The sequence below is a fragment of the Protopterus annectens genome, chromosome 5.part0 (genome assembly GCF_019279795.1).
Source record: "Protopterus annectens isolate FY-2018-M chromosome 5.part0, PAN1.0, whole genome shotgun sequence".
NCBI lineage: Eukaryota > Metazoa > Chordata > Ceratodontiformes > Protopteridae > Protopterus > Protopterus annectens.
Window position 1 is genome coordinate 742,075,788 of NC_056735.1, and position 23,339 is coordinate 742,099,126.

At 37.4% G+C, this 23,339-nt stretch overlaps 1 protein-coding gene across 1 annotated transcript in view; it reads left to right on the plus strand.

The window, feature by feature from the left end:
• LOC122802790 (collagenase 3-like) overlaps positions 1–22,975 on the plus strand; it is a 143,328-nt gene extending 120,353 nt beyond the window's left edge. Inside the window, exons 9-10 of the mRNA XM_044072584.1 lie at positions 17,579–17,683; positions 22,634–22,975. Coding sequence (XP_043928519.1) covers positions 17,579–17,675 — 97 coding nt within the window. The 3' untranslated portion in view covers positions 17,676–17,683; positions 22,634–22,975. The remainder of the gene's footprint in view (positions 1–17,578; positions 17,684–22,633) is intronic.
• Positions 22,976–23,339: the final 364 nt, after the last annotated feature.

A 23,339-nucleotide genomic window follows, 5' to 3' on the forward strand; every position in this document is an offset into this window, starting at 1 on the left:
TAACGTGGCTTACAGAGATCGTATGTCTAAGGTGATAAGGGAATCATTCTATGTCGCTCAAGTTGAAAGCAGAGGCAAGGCATCTAGGTCCAACAAAGTCATTGGTCCACTAAATTCAGTCATCATCAAGCCCATCATTGAGTACAATGTCCCCTTTCCATGTCTACCTGAACAATAAATGCAACAACTGGAACGTCTACAGAGGTTCCTTACAGAGAAAATACAGGGCATAAACAGCATGTCCCATCCAGACTGCCTCAAAGCCTATCTCTGTACTCTGTTTCATACAGACTGCTGAGAAGCCTATCTCTGTACTCTGTTTCATACAGACTGCTGAGAAGCAATCTATGCCTGGCATACAGCACATCCTTGGAACCTACTCTGGTGGACCTTTTGCATATCCGCAAAATGAATAACATCAGAATTACTCAATCTAGGGATGTAAACTTTACTTGTGACAGACATAAATAGGACATGTTGGTGGGATAGGTATGTATCTCAGAGAGTTCCCCTTTTCTGGAACAAGCTCCCCATCCATGTGAAGCACAGCTCTTTCCTAATTCTTTTCAAAACAAACCTGGACCAGTGGATTGGAAATTTGAAATACACCCTGGCTCTAGCACCTATGTCTGTAATGGACAGAGTCAGCTTGCAAATCTTGTCCTTGCTTACATATACCCCTAAGAATAACCACTGAGGCACTTAACCTTGTGGGATACAGCAGGGATGCTTGGCTAGTCTTATAAAGGCCCCAGTGGTTGCTAGCCTAGTATATGGCTATGAAACTATGAACTTATGATTATAACAGTGCCTAAGCAGTATTTTGTGTGTGTGTGTGTGTGTGTGTGTGTGTGTGTGTGTGTGTGTGTGTGTGTGTGTGTGTGTGTCTGTGTGTGTGTGTGTGCCTGTGTGTATGTGTGTTTGTAATTTGACCTTAATCACCATACTTGGGTATTCTACCTGAAAGAATAGGTCTGTTAAGGGAAACTCAAAACCTATCTGATTGGAGGCACTTCTTGGCCCAGGAGCACAGACAGTAGTAGAGTTTCAAAGTACTCATCTAGTGTCTATGCTTGGTTTGAAGGGAGATATTGAATCATGTTGCTTAACTTTCAGAGGAAGTTTACTGTAGAGAAGGTTGAGGGAAGCACTGGGTGATGAAGCTATCTCTCCATCATGTTCCACTTATCTGCTGATGAAGGTTCGCTTCTGTGGTTCTGGTGTTAGCTGTGCAACGTGACTTACTGAGATATTGGAGGTCAAGCAATATGTAAGACACAAATAACCCTTCAGGAGTATATAAAACATAAAGCTCTGGGAAAGGGCTTCCAGCTTTTTCTGGTAACTAAGGCTTTTAAGGCCAAAGATCTTTTTTGTAAGGAACCTCTGGGACTTTTTGAGTTTGTTGTTATATTGAGTGAGGTACATCACAAAAGCAGGATTGTTCTCTATAAATAGACAGATCAGTGCTGAATACTGAGGGAATGATATCAGTTTTGAGATCAGAGACGTAGATGGTAAGCAGAAGACCCAGTACAAACCCATTGATATCCACTGGTTACCACAGCACTATTTGAAGAGCTACCTTCTACACAAACTATGTTGGGTGCTATCTTTCATCCAATTAGCAATCCATCTTACCAGATAAAGATCTATGCTTAAGGCAGATCATTTCATTACAATTCTGACATGTGGTACACTATTGGATGCTTTGGCCTTATCTAGATAAGCTATATGAACAGCATGATCACGGTTCACAGCTTGCATGACCCTCTTGAAGAAATTAATAAGATTTAACTGGTACGATCTTCCTTTGATGACGCCATAATATTATGGGTCAAGCCTAATGGGATTCATGATATTGTAATTAATGAGATTAGTTATGATACACTCTGTAGCTTTACAGATCACACTTGTAAATCTGATTGGTCTGTATTTTCCAGGGTCCATGGTAGGGCCACACATTTGGTTTGTTATCACCATTGCAGTGTGCCAGGATTTGGGAGCATAACCTGTGAGTAAGCTTAGGTTAAACAATTTAAGGAGAGGTTCAATGACGGCATGTTTGATGCTGTTTATTCATTATCTAGGTATATCAGGAGCCACGGAGGAAGTGTTTTTGGCCTTTAATAATCCCCGAAAAACATTATATTGTGAAGAGTGGTACTTGACTCAGAGTTTTGGAGGTAAAGCTTGTAGTTAACGTATTTACTAGTACATTTGCAATGTTAGTGGGGTTGGAGTGATGGCCCTGTTAAAGAAAATTTTAGAGCAATATTTAGTATTATTTTGTAGTTTTCTAACATTGCTAAAGTAGGATGTATAATTATCCTTCACTTCAGAGGCTAATATCCCAACATGGCTTATTTTACTAGTCCTTATAATGCTTTTTAGTTTCCTGGTGATATTTTTACCCCATCCTCATTCTGAGGAGTTCTAGCAAGTTTTACAATTTAAAAAGAGTTTTTGCTTGTTATAAAGTTTATTTGTATTGGTTGACTACCAGAGGTGTGTGTTTTTAAATCTTCCAGTGTGTTTTGGGACTGTTAGATCAAGGCATTTGTCTAAGTGGGCATTAAACTCTTTAATGAAGTTGGCTGCTGTGTCTGGGTCAATGATGGTGATTCCCTGTAAATTTCCTGATGAGATGGCAGGGGGGGTTTAATTTTTCTTTTTAAATTCAGATGGGACCTATATGAAAGGGGTGAACAGGACATTTTCCTCACTTATATTCCCCCACTCTATCCCTAATGAAAGCTAACTTGGTTTTAACTGCAATAATGTTATGTTTTTGGGAGAGGTTTACATGATGCCAAGTTATTGCTGCTTAAAATTCTGGAAAGGATTCTGTAAAAATGATTAGTGAAATGTCTGGAATCTTATAGTCTGATAGAGGAGCAGCATTGATTAACTCTGAACATGTGTTAAAATATCTGTTTTTGTTTTATTACTGGATAAATGTAAAAATAGGAAAAGGGACCTGAGTATATGTGGTCTGCATATGTTTTACCAAGATTTGTGCCACAGAATTACAGAAGAGGTTGATAGCATATATAAGAACATAGGATTGAGACCTAGGGTAATGAAGTTGACAGAAAACTTGCTTTTAGATCAAATAAATGACAGCAGTTCAGATCCACTCATCCCTGTGAAAGGGTGGATTCCATTAATTTATCTTGGGGATCAAGACTGAAAAAAAAGTCCTAATCAACAGATATGTGATGGAGGTCAGTCGGAGCAGTGAGCATGCCTGTGGTAATGACATCTCCATTAGTGTGGAGAGATAAAATACTGAGAATGGCTCAGGTGACTCGAGTTTGATAAGCAGCTTGTGTACCTGCAGGAGCTGGCAGAGAAGAAAGAGACATGAAAAGGTTGTCCCTGCACATCCCCCTAAGGAGAAGGGGTTTGGAAATATGTCTTGAAAGCACATTCCCCTTTTTTTGATAAAGGCCCCAGTGGTTGCTAGCCTAGTATATGGCTATGAAACTATGAACTTATGATTATAACAGTGCCTAAGCAGTATTTTGTGTGTGTGTGTGTGTGTGTGTGTGTGTGTGTGTGTGTGTGTGTGTGTGTGTGTGTGTGTGTGTCTGTGTGTGTGTGTGCCTGTGTGTATGTGTGTTTGTAATTTGACCTTAATCACCATACTTGGGTATTCTACCTGAAAGAATAGGTCTGTTAAGGGAAACTCAAAACCTATCTGACTGGAGGCACTTCTTGGCCCAGGAGCACAGACAGTAGCCCGGTATGCTGTAAATCTTGAGTTTGAGTTCCAAATAAGATGTAATATTATCTTTTCACTTGTTATGATTTTAATAGTGTCTAAACAGAGGGCATTTTCTGTGTTTATGTGTGTGTATTTGCAATCTGACCGATTCACTCTTCAGAAATCTAATTTGCCAGTTTAATAACTTAGATTCTACTGAAAAAATACACATATACAAATTCAGTGAGCTGAAAGCAACAGGTATTAGGGAAATAACAGTTAACCCACATTATGACTGAAAAAGGTCTAAGACACAATAAATATGTTGTTTAAAAACTACCATATGAAATTCCTCCCACCAAGTTCAAATAAATTCTGTTCCATTACAAAACTTGAGTCAGCATTTCAATACACAGACACCATGCCTTTATGTTGGAAATTTAGATGTAACTCTGGGAGGGTAATAGTTGATATTAATAGAGAGGGTTCAGAGCCTCACCTTTACATACTAGAAGGGACTACACAACTCATTAAAATATTACATACCTTTATTCAATGCCTTTTGTTATCCAAACCTTAAACAAACCTATACAGAGAGCAGCTGTGACTGAATTTAAGTATAATAAAATAAGGTCTTATCAACCTGTTCCTATTAGAGTCATACAACCATATATTTTTTTCTGAAATAAAATGTTAAATAGTACCCGTTAACCTGCCATCATAAAACATTTACTTCTAAGATTGTTTTGAACAGAAATCTGCAATGCAAAACATTCAGTTCCAAATGATTTAGGCATATTTACAGCTCACAAATATCAATCTGCAACTCATTTCAAACAGTTTGACTCCACACTGAGAAAGTATGTGGTGTACCTATTTCTCTTAAAGCAATATTTCAAATAGTCGGGTTAAAAAAATAAATTGTGGGCTATACTTGACGTGAGCGTTCCACACCCCGATTATAAGCAGCAACACAAACGACAATTCTGCAACACGATTGCTTTCTTCTTTCCTTGATAAAGTTATACCTTTCCTCATAATGGGAAATCACACCTTTGACTTAAATTGTCACTTCACTGACAAGAGAAAACTATGCCTCAGATTATAATCCAGCCTAAAAATAAATAATCTTCATAAACAATGAGAAGAGGTAGAGACATACTGAATATCATCCTGAAAACATTTTTAGCAGCAGTGCTAAATTAACCAACACCAACCCCCTTTTAACTAATAATAAAAACAAAATCATCTCTAAGAAGTTTTGAAATGGCAGCTATGGTGCCCTGAATAACAATCTTGCATCAGTCAGCTAGGGCAGTATACTAGGACTCCACAAGACCTATCAATAAATGATTCATAATTGTCTACAACACTTTAAGCAAATTAACTGATAAAGTTATCTCATGAGGCATATAGTACAAAATTCTGCAGAGATACAAAATCATCAAATTACAATACCAAAAGAAAAGCACTTATAAAGACTTGACATTTTATACAACCCAAAGTTACTTCAACTTCATCCACTAAACAATCAAAAGAAGCAAAGCTATAGTTGAGATAAAGGCTGCTATCAGGATGGATGACATTAAGGCTTTCTACAATCACATTCATAAAATGAATGCGAAGCAAGAGACAGTAATGTAGTATGTTACAACAAAGTGACATCATCATAATAAAACTAACAGGTATAGCTAATACACTAGCATACACATACAGAGGAAATTTCACACTATCAAGGGGAATCCTCATCTAACATAATCCCATAAGATCAATATTTGAAATTGTCATCTCTGCCTGCTAAGGTCAGAAATACCAGGTCCATAGGAACAATGTTATACCAGGAAGCATGATTTTTGAAGTGAAAAATAGCTTAGTATTCCTGCTTATGTATATTTTTAATACAACATAAAAAAAATCCTTAATATCTGGAAGAAGATTGCGGTGCTTTACCATAAAGGAGGGTTCCAAAGATCCAACCAAGTAGGTTGATCAGCCTTGCAATCATATTGTGTTAGTCAGGTGATGTACAGAATCATAATGGAACGTATTAAAAAAAAAAAAAAAAAAAAAAAAGAGGAAACCTTTATAACATAATCAAGTACAGTCTTGTCAAGGGTAAATCCTGTGTGTTTAACTTCATAAATTTCTTTCAGAGTATGTCAGATGTAATGGATGAACATTTGGCTGTCCGTGTAGCTTAGCTTAGTCTGTGCATTGGTGTAAAATGTTCAACACTGACTATACCCCATGAAGGAATATTAAATAAATTCAGGGATCCAAAGGTAAATGAAGCTGTAATAACTTGGATCCATAGCTGGCTAAAAGATCATACAAAGTGCATGTGTAAGATTAGGAGAGCTCTTTCTCACCATGCACTTTTATCAGTGAAGTGCTTCAAGGTTTAGTCTTGGGAAATACTCCTCTTTGACATCGTCTTCTTTCAGTTGTTAGAATTGTCTAAGTCTAGTCTAGTGTCCTGATCAGGAAATACGCAGCTGATTTCAAACTTGCTGGTGTTGTTCTTAAGCCCAGTGACCCATCACCATTCAAGTGGAACTTTACATATAAATCTGTAAAAGAAATTACCTTGCCTTCAGTGTAAAAAATACAGTATTCTCGTATTTGGCATTCCTCCCCACTGCCATCTTTATTTGCTTTAATAGGTGTTAACTAAAATTATACAAATAGGATCCTCTCATGCACTAATATTTTGTAAGTGAGGCTGCCTGTGCTACCCACCCATCAGTCTCTACCCTTTTACCCTCTTCATTCTGCAATACTGATATTGTGCAAAATTGTTAAATGAAATATGAATAGTTAACCTAAGACTCATATTACTACTATCACATTCTGCTGTAGTCTGTTGCATCTATCTCTATTCCTGTTGTTGTTTAGTGGTGGTGTTTGGAATCACCTAGGGAGAATTGTGATGGTAAGAAGAATTGTGATGGGTCCTCACAGGAGAAGAGCTGAAAGCTGACAGAGCACCATCAACTTACTTATGCAACTGACATGAGTCTCATATGATTTCACAAGATTCTTAGACGTTTCAAATCTATTTTAGTCTAATGCCCATGTACGCCTTTTCTATACCCATCATCAGGCTCCTCCTTTCTCAAGAAGGGAACAGCCAGTTAGTTATGGGATGAGTTTCAAAGTACTCATCTAGTGTCTATGCTCGGTTTGAAGGGAGATATTGAATCATGTTGCTTAACTTTCAGAGGAAGTTTATTGTAGAGAAGGAGGGAAGCACTGGGTGATGAAGCTATCTCTCCATCATGTTCCACTTATCTGCTGATGAAGGTTCACTTCTGTGGTTCTGGTGTTAGCTGTGGAATGTGATTTACTGAGATTTTGGAGGTCAAGCAATATGTAAGGCACAAATAACTCTTCAGGAGTATATAAAACATAAAGCTCTGGGAAAGGGCTTCCAGCTTTTTCTGGTAACTAAGGCTTTTAAGGCCAAAGATCTTTTTTGTAAGGAACCTCTGGGACTTTTTGAGTTTGTTGTTATATTGAGCGAGGTACATCACAAAAGCAGGATTGTTCTCTATAATGAGACAGATCAGTGCTGAATATTGAGGGAATGATATCAGTTTTGAGATCAGAGACGTAGATGGTGAACAGAAGACCCAGTACAAACCCATTGATATCCACTGGTTACCACAGCACTATTTGAAGAGCTACCTTCTACACAAACTATGTTGGGTGCTATCTTTCATCCAATTAGCAATCCATCTTACCAGATAAAGATTTATGCTTAAGGCAGATCATGTCATTACAATTCTGACATGCGGTACACTATTGGATGCTTTGGCCTTATCTAGATAAGCTATATGAACAGCATGATCACGGTTCACAGCTTGCATGACCCTCTTGAAGAAATTAATAAGATTTAACTGGTATGATCTTCCTTTGATGACGCCATAATATTATGGGTCAAGCCTAATGGGATTCATGATATTGTAATTAATGAGATTAGTTATGATACACTCTGTAGCTTTACAGATCACACTTGTAAATCTGATTGGTTTGTATTTTCCAGGGTCCATGGTAGGGCCACACATTTGGTTTGTTATCACCATTGCAGTGTGCCAGGATTTGGGAGCATAACCTGTGAGTAAGCTTAGGTTAAATAATTTAAGGAGAGGTTCAATGACGGCATGTTTGATGCTGTTTATTCATTATCTAGGTATATCAGGAGCCACGGAGGAAGTGTTTTTGGCCTTTAATAATCCCTGAAAAACATTATATTGTGAAGAGTGGTACTTGACTCAGAGTTTTGGAGGTAAAGCTTGTAGTTAACGTATTTACTAGTACATTTGCAATGTTAGTGGGGTTGGAGTGATGGCCCTGTTAAAGAAAATTTTAGAGCAATATTTAGTATTATTTTGTAGTTTTCTAACATTGCTAAAGTAGGATGTATAATTATCCTTCACTTCAGAGGCTAATATCCAAACATGGCTTATTTTACTAGTCTTTATAATGCTTTTTAGTTTCCTGGTGATATTTTTACCCCATCCTCATTCTGAGAAGTTCTAGCAAGCTTTACAATTTAAAGAGAGTTTTTGTTTGTTATAAAGTTTATTTGTATTGGTTGACTACCAGAGGTGTGTGTTTTTAAATCTTCCAGTGTGTTTTGGGACTGTTAGATCAAGGCATTTGTCTAAGTGGGCATTAAACTCTTTAATAAAGTTGGCTGCTGTGTCTGGGTCAATGATGGTGATTCCCTGTAAATTTCCCGATGAGATGGCAGGGGGGGGTTTAATTTTTCTTTTTAAATTCAGATGGGACCTATATGAAAGGGGTGAACAGGACATTTTCCTCACTTATATTCCCCCAATCTATCCCTAATGAAAGCTAACTTGGTTTTAACTGCAATAATGTTATGTTTTTGGGGAGAGGTTTACATGATGCCAAGTTATTGCTGCTTGAAATTCTGGAAAGGATTCTGTAAAAAATGATTAGTGAAATGTCTGGAATCTTATAGTCTGATAGAGGAGCAGCATTGATTAACTCTGAACATGTGTTAAAATATCTGTTTTAGTTTTATTACTGGATAAATGTAAAAATAGGAAAAGGGACCTGCGTATATGTGGTCTGCATATGTTTTACCAAGATTTGTGCCACAGAATTACAGAAGAGGCTGATAGCATATATAAGAACATAGGATTGAGACCTAGGGTAATGAAGTTGACACAAAACTTGCTTTTAGATCAAATAAATGACAGCAGTTCAGATCCACTCATCCCTGTGAAAGGGTGGATTCCATTAATTTATCTTGGGGATCAAGACTGAAAAAAAAGTCCTAATCAACAGGTATGTGATGGAGGTCAGTCGGAGCAGTGAGCATGCCTGTGGTAATGACACCTCCATTAGTGTGGAGAGATAAAATACTGAGAATGGCTCAGGTGACTCGAGTTTGATAAGCAGCTTGTGTACCTGCAGGAGCTGGCAGAGAAGAAAGAGACGTGAAAAGGTTGTCCCTGCACATCCCCCTAAGGAGAAGGGGTTTGGAAATATGTCTTAGGGACACAAAGAACACCAATCTCCCCAGTGGAGACTGGAAAAATATTCACAATGTGCTTGTCCTAGAGGGCAGTGTCATTTGTGGGCTTAAGTTACTTGTAGAAGTGAGCAACAGTCCCATCCTATGCCCACTTATGTCTTTCTAGGAGAACACTTGCTTAGCATTCCCAGGATTAGTGACACATAAAGAAAAAAAATAATTAAACACAGATGATTGTTCTAGTGCTTACCACTTTCAATCAGCTGTCACTCAAATGGAAAAAATGAATGAGTTAGTTGACTGATAGTGTCTGATTGGCAACAGAGAGTGGGAGCCGAAAAGAATTTAAAAAAAAAAAAAAATACATCTGGTGCAGTGACAGCAGGTGCTAAGTCAATTTCAGGAGAATCATTGAAAAACTTGTATTGGCTCAAGAAGTAACAAGTGAGGTGTGATGTGGCGTAAGTGGTAATATATTTTGGACATGTGAACCCAAGGAATGTAAATATAGACAGTGGAGTAGCCATGAAGAAAACAAGCCGAAAATGAATTTGGGGGTCACAGTTCCATCTAGGATGCAAAACTATGCTAAGGGGGTGGTCAAGATAAACAGGTTGTTGGAATACAAAACAATGGGGAGGTGACTCAAGGGGACTATAAGTCATTTTTGCATCATTTAAGATTACATATGGGATACTGCAATCAAGTTTTGGATATCATACACAAAAAAAAAAAAAAAAAAAAAAACAAGAGCAAGATTGAGAGGGAGAGATGGAACCAGTAGAAGATTTACAAAAGGAAGCTAAAATATGACTAGAATGATGCAAGCGTTGAATTAGGAAGAAAGACGAAGCATACTTATTGTGGGGTCACTACAAGAGACACAGATATATGAGAACCATGCTCTGGACACCTCACCTTATGCAAAGTAGATGATAAGAGAGGAATAAAAATGAATGGATGAAGGGTTGAAAAAGTCATAGGTAGCAGAAGGGAGTGGGACTCAAAAATGATTTAAGGAAACATTACTTCACAGAGATGGTATTGTAGCTCTGTGATGCATTGCTTGAGTTGCTTGAGTAAGTGATAGAATGCATGCTAACAAGGAGACTGAAAGGTGACTGGACAAATAGAATCCCTAGTTGAGCAAAGACAAGGTACAGAAGTCAGCGACAGACAATGAATTTTGTTCTGTCACCTTCTTTGCATACATACATACCACCCTAGCAGAGGGTAGATAAATAGCCACAGCAATGAGTGGTGGACCGATCACATTACTTGTCGAGACAGACAACGAGGGATGGATTGGACTATACACCTTTGGCTGCAGTGGTTCATCTGGGGGACATAGACCTGCTAAATGAACCAGGCTGCCAAACTATCAGTGGGACACATGATGCTCTTGCATGTTTTAACACAGATCTGTCTAGTGATATCACAGGGTGCATGATGCACCACGGTCTGTTCCCAGTGCGTCTCAGGTGGACTGTTGAGGGGACATGACCTGCGATAGTGGTGTATAATAGTCATGCCACTTGTTAAAGCCACTGACAGATGGTTTCAGGACTGGTATAGCTGATGGTACTTACTTTTGTGCTCAAGCAATGACCACACACTTATGCATGGAACGCAAATGGCACTGAAGCAGCATCAGTGGCTTGAAAAGTTCTTCAACAGAGAATGGTGTTACGTGGAAGGCACATTCTATGAACTGACAAGGCTGACTGGGCCTTCTGGGAATGTGTGCACCTGGGCTTTGTTGCAGATATCAGTTTTGCGGGTGGCTACAGTAAATTGGCACAATAGGCCTGCTCCAGTGTCAGTGATATAATACTGCATTACTGTATGAAACTCCAGACCATTTCACAGGAATAGATGGGCTCAGGTCAGGGTCTACTGTCACAGACCACCCTCACAAACATGGTGGAGGCTCTTGTGCCCCTGTCTGGGGAAAGTGAGAGGACAGTTACACCTAGTGGAGGCCTGGATATGGGGACTGAACTGGTCACAGTATTGTGTGTCTCTTCTGGGGATGCAGACTGAAAAGGTTGATATTAACTTAAGTCACTACTAATTTCACATATCACAGCACTGCCACTGACTTCTACACATTAAATATTGTCATATCACTCACATAGGCATGGCTGAGATGTAGGTATTTGCCATCATTGTGCATAATATGTTTCCAGGAATGTTGTTGAAGCTCTGTGGTGTGGGAATGTCATATATCAGCAGTTGTACACATGGGTGTTTATGTGCCTGCCTTCTCAGATGCAATGATCATGGAGCCTTCCTTGAGGGAACAGGTTATTCCTTTTTTCAAAACAAGTTTATTGTTTTTTTATACAAATAATTAAAAATAGGTATTATTATAATATTCAACAAAACAACTAAAGTATTTACAAAGACATCCACTACAATCATATCAATTAATTAAACTAAAATACTGTGCTATTGAAATTAGAATTTTTTTAACAAATTTTGTAAATTATCCCATACAATATAATGTGATGTTTTTCTAGTTGTTCTCATTCTAATTGTGCTTATTTCCATATGACACATTATATTCATAACATTTTTAAATTCATTGAACGAAGGAGGTGTATCTGAAATCCAATTTCTAGTTATTATTTTCCTAGCCACTGCTAGGATAGACCATAACAAGGGAAGCTTAATCTTTTTAACACATTGAGGTACAGGTGTGTTGAATAATATAAGAGACTTAGAAATAATTAAATTATCTGTAAAAAGAGCCTGCAAAAATTCATTAATTGACTTCCAGTATTCTTTCAACTTCATACAGTCATAAAACATATGAGCCCAGTCAGCATTAATTTCTACATTACATCTCTTACATAGATTATCTTTATTATTAATTTTATTCATCATCAAAGGTGTATAAAAAGATCTATGTAAAAATTTCCATGTATAAAGTCTCCAGACAATGGAAGATGTAGTTCTATAAGCAGATTAATCTATATTGTTTATCTTGTTGAGTTGGTGGGTCCCCATTAATATAGGTGAAATAATTCCAGTATGAATCTACATTGTAAAAAGTTTCTTGTCTGATAATTTTATGTATATATGAAAGTTTACCTTTATCAGAAACTTTATGCTGTAAATTTATTATCAGGTAATCAATCAGTTTTGGAATGGATTCTTTAACTGTTATAGACATTAGATCTATTCTATCAATGAGATGTTGTCTAAAGATCTGAACCTCTAACCAGCAAGTTTCTCTTAGATCAAATTCTTGTTTTAAGAAATCTAGATTTTTAACTTTATTATCAGATATCAGCTGATACCAGTACTTTAGATTATTATCTATAGCTAAATGAGCTCCTTCAGAAGTAGATGACATAAAATGATAGGGAATACAATAAAATTCCATTCCCTATACTTAGGATGCATGAATATTAATAATATTTAATGGGTAACAGACCATATGTTTAGGTGTAATAGGTGAAGTACAAAATTCCTTTAGCAACCACAACATGGAGTTATTTATAATCATATTTTTATGTGTTAAGGAGATTTTCATGAAGTGCATACTAATTAGCTCCCAATAATCTTTCCATTTTTTTATAATAGAAGAGATAATATATAAATTAAAGTCTGGAAAAGAAATATGAGACCAGCTATTAGTATGTTTCTTTAATGCAATCCTAGGTCTATTAGGTGCCCATAAGAAATTTAACATTAGTGTATTCAGTTTCTTGATAGTTATTTTTGTAGGTGAAAGTATTATTGATTGTATTAAGTATAAAATCTTGGGGAATATTATCATTTTAATAATTGTAAGTCTCTCCTCCATAGGGAACAGGTTATTCCTGATGTCAGTGTATCACAGAGCCTGACAATGATAGTAGCCTAATATTGTCACAATCTGAGAGCACAGTGCCACTGTCATTAACAGTTACCATGGTGGGAACACTACTACTCACTATTCTACTGATACAGATGCATTAACTATGGAACATATCCCTATCTCTTCAAAGGGTATGGATGAACAGGTTACACCTGGCAGTACAACACACAGAATACCTTCATCACCATCTCAGGCACTGGCAGTGGGCAGTGGAGCCACCACAAAGCATGACAACAGTACTAGGTAATGGCATGCAGGTGGCTATCAATGACATTACTCCTTCTCACTGTAAATGTTAGGTGTCATGTTGGGCATTTTTGGGTCAGTGATCTTGACAAGGATAGATGCCACCAGTGCCATAGCAGAGGAGATTAGTATATTGTGTGCTGTGAATGACAACATACATGAGGACATCCAATGCCTGGACCATATTCTTGGGCCACCATGGACTCTTCTGCCTCTTTGTGCCAGAGCTGATGCTGTGCCTGTGGCTGCTGTCCCTGTTGAGGGTACATACCACAGGCAGGTACCTCAAGGTCATGTAGTACAACTTCATCAGTACCCTATGCCAGTGACAAGCCTGTTGTGGTACAATGGCAGTACTCTCACTGACATAGTCTATATGGCAGTCATCCACATGACATGGCCAGGTAGTCACAGGCAAACAGCTCCCCATCATCCCTGCTAGTAGGTGTTGGTGCCAGTGCCATTCTTTGAGAAGATGTCCCCATGGCTGAGGTCATTCACACTCTGCATCATTCCCACCATGGCTCTCACAACCCTGTTACATCCATACCTACTCAGTATTACACTTTCTGCTGCAGTTGCATCCTCTAGCATTAATACTGTCAAGCTCTCACAACAACTGGACATCTTCCTCCTTCAAGAAACACTGTATCCTCACTGCACAGTATAATCAGTTCTCCCAATCATCCAGCTGTGTAACACTCTGTCTTCCACACAACTATTCTGCCTTCACTTCCACCAATGTAGCTATTTCTGATCCCCATCACAGTACCACCATTACCTGTGCAAATGATAACAATGATGCCCTGTCTGCACCTCTGTGTAGTGTGGGTTAACATATGTCTGATGCACAGCATGGCCAGTCAATGCAATGTGCTGCATAGCTTGTGTTTAGTATTGCATGAATCAGTATTAATCTTTGTTGTCTGTATTCTGACCCATAGTTGTGAACCAGATGTTGACTGTATGTCAGTGTCACAGCTTACTGCACTCATCTCAGTGTGGCACATCCTCTGATGCTGACTCTGGTATGTCTGGTCCTCTAATGTTGATTCCCTGCTCTAACTGTTTGCATACCACCATGTTATGCAGCATTGCAAGGACTGCAAATACCTTGCTGCAAGTCTCTAAAGCATATTGCAGCATGACACCAGAGGATTATAGGTAATGGCATCAGCCTTCAACAATCCAAACACACTTGACAGTGTTGTAGATTTGAGACATCCCAAGTTGCGTGACATCTTAGCAATGATCTGTGGATTTCATATTGCTTTCATGAACCATGGCTTCAGGTTATATTCAGCATCACCAATAGGATGCCCCTATAGGAAATCATCCCACACAAAACACTGGAATAGGTTAAGCATGTTACAGATTTGGGGATCATAAGATCTGCCCGGACGACGCACAGTCACATTGAACATAGTTCTATTTGCTGTGTATACCACCTGTCAGTGGATGGAGTAGAAACCATTCTGGTTGATATACTAGTACTCATGTTGACCTAGCAGGGCTTTGAGAGTGATATGATGAAGTCAGTAACACCTAGAACCTCACAGAAATGGGCTATTTCATAGAACTCCTGCATAGTAGTGTTTCTCTCCTTTGTGGTCTGTGGGAACCATATGTCCTTCTCCACATGCTGTAGCATGCCATCAAGGACTTGGTGTGAAATACATGAGATGGATAACTATGAAACAACTTCTAAGTCCCTTACTGGCTGCTGCAAAATTCTCTTAGTGAGGATGGTCAATGCAATACATAACTTTGTGTCCACTCAGAATGGTATTCTAAACATCCCACAGAATTCCATATGAAGATGGCATATACAAGCTTTTATATGATGTCTGTATAGCACAATAACAGTCAATTATGTCTCTTTTGGGGAGGTGATGGTATGTGTGGCATGGAGGGTGACAATCTACATCATTGTGTGGACTCTAACATATGCTCTTAGCATATTAACGCAACCTCTGTCTCTCTCTCTCTCTCTCTCTTTCTGTGTCTGTTTACCAGGACAAAGTGACTCATTGCTCTATTTTCATACATTGTCAATTACTCTGCCATGTTTTTATCCTCATTTGCATTCATAGTTGTTCTCCTTGGTATAATGTCACTCATTTGCACATCATTATATGGTCTTTTCCATATGATGCCATTCGTGCAATTTTCATGGGTTGAGTGACTAAGCTACACATGGCTTTGAGGACTTTCCAATCTGCACGTCATCACTCACAGTTGCATTTCACGCTATGTATTGTGCTAATTGTTTCTGAATTCCAGGGTATTACTTGTATTCATATTACCTGGATGGCTGCTGCCTTTTTTTGCATGCTGTGTTTTCTAGGGCATTATATACTTTGTGAGAATTTGCTGCTTCCATTATCACAGACAAATGATTTTGACGATTATACCTGAATTAACTTGCTTTGAATACATTTTACTCTATATATGATTCAATTACATCTCACTGTAAATAATCTGTAAGATATATCTGTTGAATACAAGTAATGAATAAATAAATTAATTGGAATGATAGCATAAGATCAGGCACTGCATTATAACAGAATTTGGAGCATATGAAGAAGATTTTCAGCAGCATTCATAATTTCATGGTTTCTTTAACAGATTTCTGACCCTTTTTATGCAGGGCTAATGAAATGAACCAGGTATTGGATATTACAGCCTTGGATATTTCTTCACCTAGAGTGTCATGCTGAATGCAATATGCTTCTAAGTGAACCAAATATGTCACAATACACATAAGTATGTGAAGCAACACCCTTGTTGTAGTGTGCTTGTGGTATGGCAACTACTGTTGCATGCACTTGAATTAATGACAAATATATTGCAATAGTGCCATATAAGACATGAATACATTAACACAGAATTGATGCATGGCACAAGCATCTTCAAAGCAACAGACTTAATTGTGGAAACAAACATTTTCTGTTTCAGTTTTAGATACCTTCCACCATCCAAACACGCTAACGTTTATGTTGTGGGGGAATGGTGGTGGTGATGAACTGATATATAGTGTTTTTGCAATAATGTATACATTAGGGGGTTTCTTGAGCATCCCTCTCCAGGTAATCTTCTGTGTGTATGTCTGCTGAAACACTGCACATTACTGCTGCACACACCACCCTGAGGTGATCACAGTCCTCTATGCATGTACAATGTAGTGCAACCTTTGTTTTGGTTCCTGAACCTTAAGGAGCTTCTGCAGAGGTGCAGCTGGATTTTATAAAGTTATACACACACACACACACACACACACACACACACACACACACACACACACACACACACACACACACACACACACACACACAAAATGTACTGCATTTATTTCTGGTGTAATAACGTTTTTGTTCCATCTCCCTCAAGTTGTATTATAATACTACAAGAAAAAGGACACTGTTGTGGATCAGAATATATTGCTTCTTATGTGGAAAATATATACCCAAGGGATCTCATTGACTGTAAGAGGATTTAAATAGCAGTAAGGAGCAACATCTATGAGTGGTCACATGACAAAATTAAATTCTAGGTGTCCCGTATATGTCTCACTGATACTGGTAGCATAACGTGAGAGACTGAAAAGTCATGTCATTGGAAATTTGAAAAGAGATGTGGGTCAGTATGTTGGTTTTATACATGATGCAGTAGTCTGTGTTAAGGGTATCTGTCGGTATGATATATCTGAAATCACTAGCCTAGGCCATAAGTGAAAAGGATCCTTTCAGCAAATCTACTTAATGAGCTGACAGATGAAGCAAACAACTATTGATTGATAGATAAAGAGACAGACAGACAGATTAGTAAGTAAATAAATTAAGTGAATGAATAAATAAATGTTAAAAGCACCTTCAGGATTTTATTTTACTCTGCTATTATGAAACTGTACAGCACTTATGGTCTAGCACAGTCTCATTATTTTATCTTCACTTTTCTGAGGAAAATGAGTACTGATTTAATGAATCACAAAAACAATTTTGACCATATATCATTGTATCCCAGCTGTATAGATTAAAGCAGTATATGCAATAAATTCTTTACAACTGAAAATATAAAATTGAATTACGTGTCCTGCTCTTTAATCACAATTTAAAGCATGCAGACATCAACTCTGTTAACATGTTGCCCATATATTAAGACAACCTACCAGGAAAAAAATAAACAATGTGCTGTGAAATGATGCTTATAAATTAAAAGTGATTTACAGTAATCTACTTTTTTGCAGTTATGATGAAGCAGCTAAAAAAATGGAAAAAGGTTATCCCAAAAAAAATAGACACAGATTTTCCTGGAATTGGGAAGAAAGTGGATGCAGCTCATAAATTTGGAGGTAATCCTTGGTGTTTCTTGTGTACATCTTTTTTATGAGAGGAGTATAGCAAATTTGTTTCAGGTAAGGAGGAGGTTGTAGCCAGAAGCGTCTTTGGATTCAACAGAGAAAGATTTTTTGTGAACATCTGTCAGAAACATTATAGGTTATGAAGGACAGAAGATGCTTACAGTTGTCTCAGCTAATGCCCACAACACAGAGCTATCTTTGGCTCACAGAGATATATGATTAATCATCAGAACATTCTTTTTTATAGTTTTAGATGCAACAGCTCAAAATAATGCTTGCATTTATTAAGTGTGAAAGGACAGTGTGAGAGGGCTGGAGGCAACAATATAAGCAGAAGAAATGCAGATAAAATGTCCCTATTTCTCTTTTGGAGCTATGCGATTCTAATGCACATGCCTTTAAGGGTGCCAGCTTAATTAGATGTCACCAATTCACTTATATGCATTTAAGGTGGGACATATTTTTCTAATGTATTCAACAAGCCATTTCTAAGATTAAAAAGCTATTTAATAATGAACAGAAAAGTCAGCAGAATATGTTTCACCCACAAAATCTAGACAGTTAGTGAGTTTCTAATCGCTATCCCTCCCACCATCTGTCTCTTCCCTACCCCTTAACCCAGATGATTTCCATCATTATAGGCTCTCTTGTATCATTTGTTAAGCTGTATACCAGTCCTCATTCTGACAGGTCCCTCCATGGGATTATAATCATCTGCATAATGAGATATTTTTTTTGAGGAGCACTTCAATCTCCTTCTCCTCCTTCAATTTATGCCCCGGGCTCCCTCCTCATCTCTCATTCTTCCTTCGTTTTAGATTTTATTTCTCAAACAAACCCAGGTCATAAACTGAGTATACTTCATGCACTCTTTGCTCCAATCCATATAAAAAAATGTAGATATATACATATTTATCCAGTCTTCAATCAAACTGGTGTCTTTCCTCTGAAAAGCTTTCAGAACTGTAAACATACACTGGCTGGATGATATGTGTTACCAATGAGACTCTCTCTCACAGTACAGGTCTATAATCCACTCATACTATGTTACATGACTGAGTTATGGGAGAAGGGAGCAATTAACAATAGCATGCCATATATGCTACCTAGTTACATTCTTGTACAAGTGTATCATATGTACCACCCTAAATACAAGAAAATAAGCGAAGAAGGTCCATTTGTTAGAATCTCATCCAGCATTGCTTACTATAATATTTCCAGACAGAACACAAAATTATCTTATCATGGACATGCGATTACTGACCAAGTAGGCATACAAAAATAGCCATTAGACTAGGATTTTTTCTGTTGTGTACTTTTTACCCCAGGCCTGTTGAATATATCACCCTACTGCTATTAATCTGAATTATTTGTTGCTCTGGTATGGAGAACTTGTCATGCTGAGGCCTTCACTCAGACAGCATTTTATTCTAATGTGGTGTTACTCCCATGTCCTTGGTAGCATGATATGCACATTTGAACACATGAGGGCATACTATGCTGATCTCTGAAGTACATGTGTGCTTCTGTACATGTGCAATGACAACTACAGTGCACATTCGTTACTTGGCAGAGTCAAACGTATATCCCAGCTGATAGTTTATATAGTACAAGGCCAACAGCCAGTGGTTAAATATCAGTGGACTGAGCACCATCCCTCCCTAGTGGGATCATGGGTCTGTCAGTACAAGCCCCTCATTCTTATCCTTCTCAGCTGAGCCCTCATTCACACACAGAAGCTGCTTACTGACCTTGGGCCATATGGATTAAACCCATTCTGTGCCATGGAGACAATACCCATCCCCCACATTAGGCTAGGATTTACAACTATGACATGAGCTTAACACTTAGATGAAAGTACAAGTCTACTATTGGTCAACACATTGTCATATAATACAAATTTAACTCTACATTAATCCATAATACATGAACAATAATTACTGATATGACTCAAAACAATCTATGACTATAAATTAATATGAACCTCCTAAAACTATAACAACTATTGCTACTCACTTTGAACACCTACTGCTCTTTCACTGTATGGTGAATGTTTGTATGCCACACTTGGACATGGTACAGTGAACATAATCTGAAACCCCATTTCATCAAATCTCTACCTGTGGTCCATCAGTCAGCACTTCAGTTTCAGAAATGCCCACCCGCCTCCAGGCTCCAGCAACAGTATTATGTACACTGTGTAAGCATCATTTAATAAGGTACGCTTACTTAAAAAAATACACCTCAGCATATGCATAACATTCCCGGTCAACAAATGTAAATAAATAAATAAATAATTGTCTCTTTCAACCTAAACTGTTAAATTTACAGCTAAAGTTATTGCTAAACTGATAGAGGTATCTTGCTTTCTTTTGCAAGACTGTTGTAACAAACAGCTGCTTCCTGAGAACTGTGAAATGCAGTTATGTTTTTACAGACAGACCGAAGGACCCAGACTTCTTTCAAAATAAAATTGCTCATTTTTTAGCTCATATAATGGAGTCCAACTTAAAGAAATCCATACTTTGCATTTTGTAGCTAGCATTCTTCACAGTTTATTTTCAAATTTAAATATTTATATTTTTTAGATATTTTCAGCTGCAGATGCTGTGAAACTACTGTTGGAGTATGACTGCAGTGAATTTTGAATTGGATTTCTCTATTTAAGATATGAATATTTTTTTTTTTTACTTTTTGATTTTATTACATTAAAGTTTGCTTTATTTTAAATGTTGTCTTACCTTAATTTTTTTCTTGGAGTTGTAAAAGTTCTTGTCTAGGGTCAGTTAGAAAAAATTCCACATCTATGAAACTCATTGGCTAACCAATTAGCTTACAAGTAAAATCTAGGAAATTAGGGTGGGCTGCTCTATCACCTCCAAAAGATCTACCACTTGCAGTATATCCTAGACCTTGGATCACTCCTCTTTGCCATTTACGTCTCAGAGGTCAAAGCTGCATTTAAGGATTTATGGATGACCAAGTTTGCAGATAATTGTAAACTTGGTGCCAACATTGACTCCCCACAGGACACCAAGATCCTCTATGAGGGCCTTTCCCACATTTGTAGCTTGCATCAAAACAGTGGACTAAAACTAAATGATAAAAAAAGTACAATAATATCTATCAACAAGCAAGAAGTCCCGTGTAACTATCATATTGACAACACACCCCTGAAAAGTGATCCAGTAGTTAGGGATCAGGGAATCTATGTAAACAATGAACTGTCATTCAGTTACCACATATCTACTATTTTGATTTATCATTGCATAGTTTATTACTTAGGGTATGTTATTAAAATCTAAGTATGTAATCAATGACAGTATTCTGCACTCATCAGGCCAATCAAGTAAAAGGCCTTTCCAAACATTTGACACAACTTGAATCCCCAAAATGATTTCTTACTAATAAAATCTAGGGCCTAAACCAAAAAATCTATGTCAGCTGTCTCAAAGCCTTGTCCCTCTTCTTGGTGTCATACAGGTTACTGAGGAGGGATTTCTACCTTGACCTTGCATACAGAGTCTCAACAAACCCTATCTTGTGAGACCTATTGCACATTCTCAAGTCCAATGGGGGCATAAACACCTGCTCAAGAGATATAAATTTCTTTTGTGACATAAATTGACTATTGTTGGAGGAATCGATATGTATCATAGAGAATACTACCTATTTAGAATCATCTTCCTCTGCACATAAAGCAAAGTACTTCTCTTACACCATTCAAATGTAATTTGAGCATATGGATTAGTAATAGGATATTCACCCATTAGCAATCTTGTCTCTCATGAATAGGAGCAACATGAAAATGTTCTGCACATCTTTGGCTTAATAATGCTTAAAATATGAGGATAATAAACTTCATGGGACTGTATGGCTTGGCTTCTAAAGATCTTCACAGATTAATAGCCTAGTTAGTATCTGTGAACCTATGCACCAAAAGGTCCATCACTCAGCCCACTAAAACTCCAAACTTTCTGCCAGTATGGTAGTATTCTATATTAGATGTACCCCAAATGTGTGATTAGTCCAGACAAAAAAATTCCAGACTTTACTGTCTGACTCTCCAAGTGGAGACAAACTTGATAGTTGATGCATAGCAGGAAAAAAAGATAGAAAACAAGAACATAACCTCCTATAAAAATATATACTAACTTCAAAGATACACTTCCTTATTAATGGATACAAAGAAAATGATAACTAAATAAAAGCCTCTAAAATGTATTGACAATGTGAAAATAAATAACCAATGAATAAACCACAGAAAAAGGCAAAAAGGCACATGCTATCCGGGAGGGAGAGGTACAGGAGCACATGACTAATTAGCATATGCCTGTCTCTCAGAATGCGTCATTAGTATCTAGCACAGCCATAGAGACAGCCCGTTAATGTATTGTATGGGGTCATGTTGCAGCATTGTGGTACAGCTTTCTCTGGATCAGAAATAGATACACCTCATGTACACCTCACAGTAATATTTCTGAATTGGGCCATCAGTATTAAAGGTCCAACAGTGCAGGACAAAGAAAAATGATATGTAATAAATCCTCAGGCTTTCCTCATTTTAGTGTGTAACAGCTGCAGTAGATGTTTACCTTGTGTATTTTCAATTTTATTAGCAAAACCTCAACATTTAATCTTTCAGCAGCATTCGATATGAATGACAGTTACCATATATTTACCCAGAAAGAAAAAAATGTATGAAGAGAACAGCATGCTAATTACAGAAAGCAGTGCATGTAGACCAGGTATCCACATATTACTTTGTATGGGAGATATAAGAAACTCAAGGCCACATGTTCATGCAATAACTGCTTAGCTAATAGCAGATGTGACTAAGTCTTAAATATTCCACTGTAGTTACAATAATGACTAAAGATTTATTACATTTTTTGAGAATTTAACTTTGATGATAATATTAGTTTGCCTTTTTTTCCACAGATGAAATCTATTTCATTCAAGGAACAAAAGCAATTGTCTATAACACCTATTCCAAAAGTGTTGTACATATTAGAAGAGCAAATTCCATATTACGTTGTTAGCTGCATTGTTTATTTGAGTCTTCTGATGAGAAATTGTAAACTAACTTCCAAAAGATGGTACAGATTTCAAGATGTCAACACCAGTTTTCTTGCTTTACAAGAATCATCTGCATCATGTTTATTTTTTGCTAACATATGTTGTAACAGTATGCACTAAATCATGCATAAATTGCTTGTCAAGAAATATTTCATTTAGCTGTCTTATAAAGCTATATTAGTAATAAAGTCATTAGCAAATTAATCAGTGTCTCTGATCCTTATACCTGCAAATAAACAAAATATTTCCATTGATTACCGCCAAGTAAACAATGTTGAAAATAGTTGTTATATTTCATGTCTGCAAAGTACTGAGATATCATATCATCAATATGTATGGCTTGTATAGCCAGTGTATATAGGTTTTGTGTACAGTAAATCTATAAAGCATATAGAGACAAAAAAAAATGCAGTTATATAGCAAGAGTATTTGCAAAGGGGCTATACTATGGCTTGTCAAACTATACAATCTCGAGCAATGGAATCTAAAAAATAGTGGCTTAAAATGCAAAAATGAGAAAAGTTTAATGTTAAACATTTTTGCATGGGGGTGACTCCCTTCACCCTTT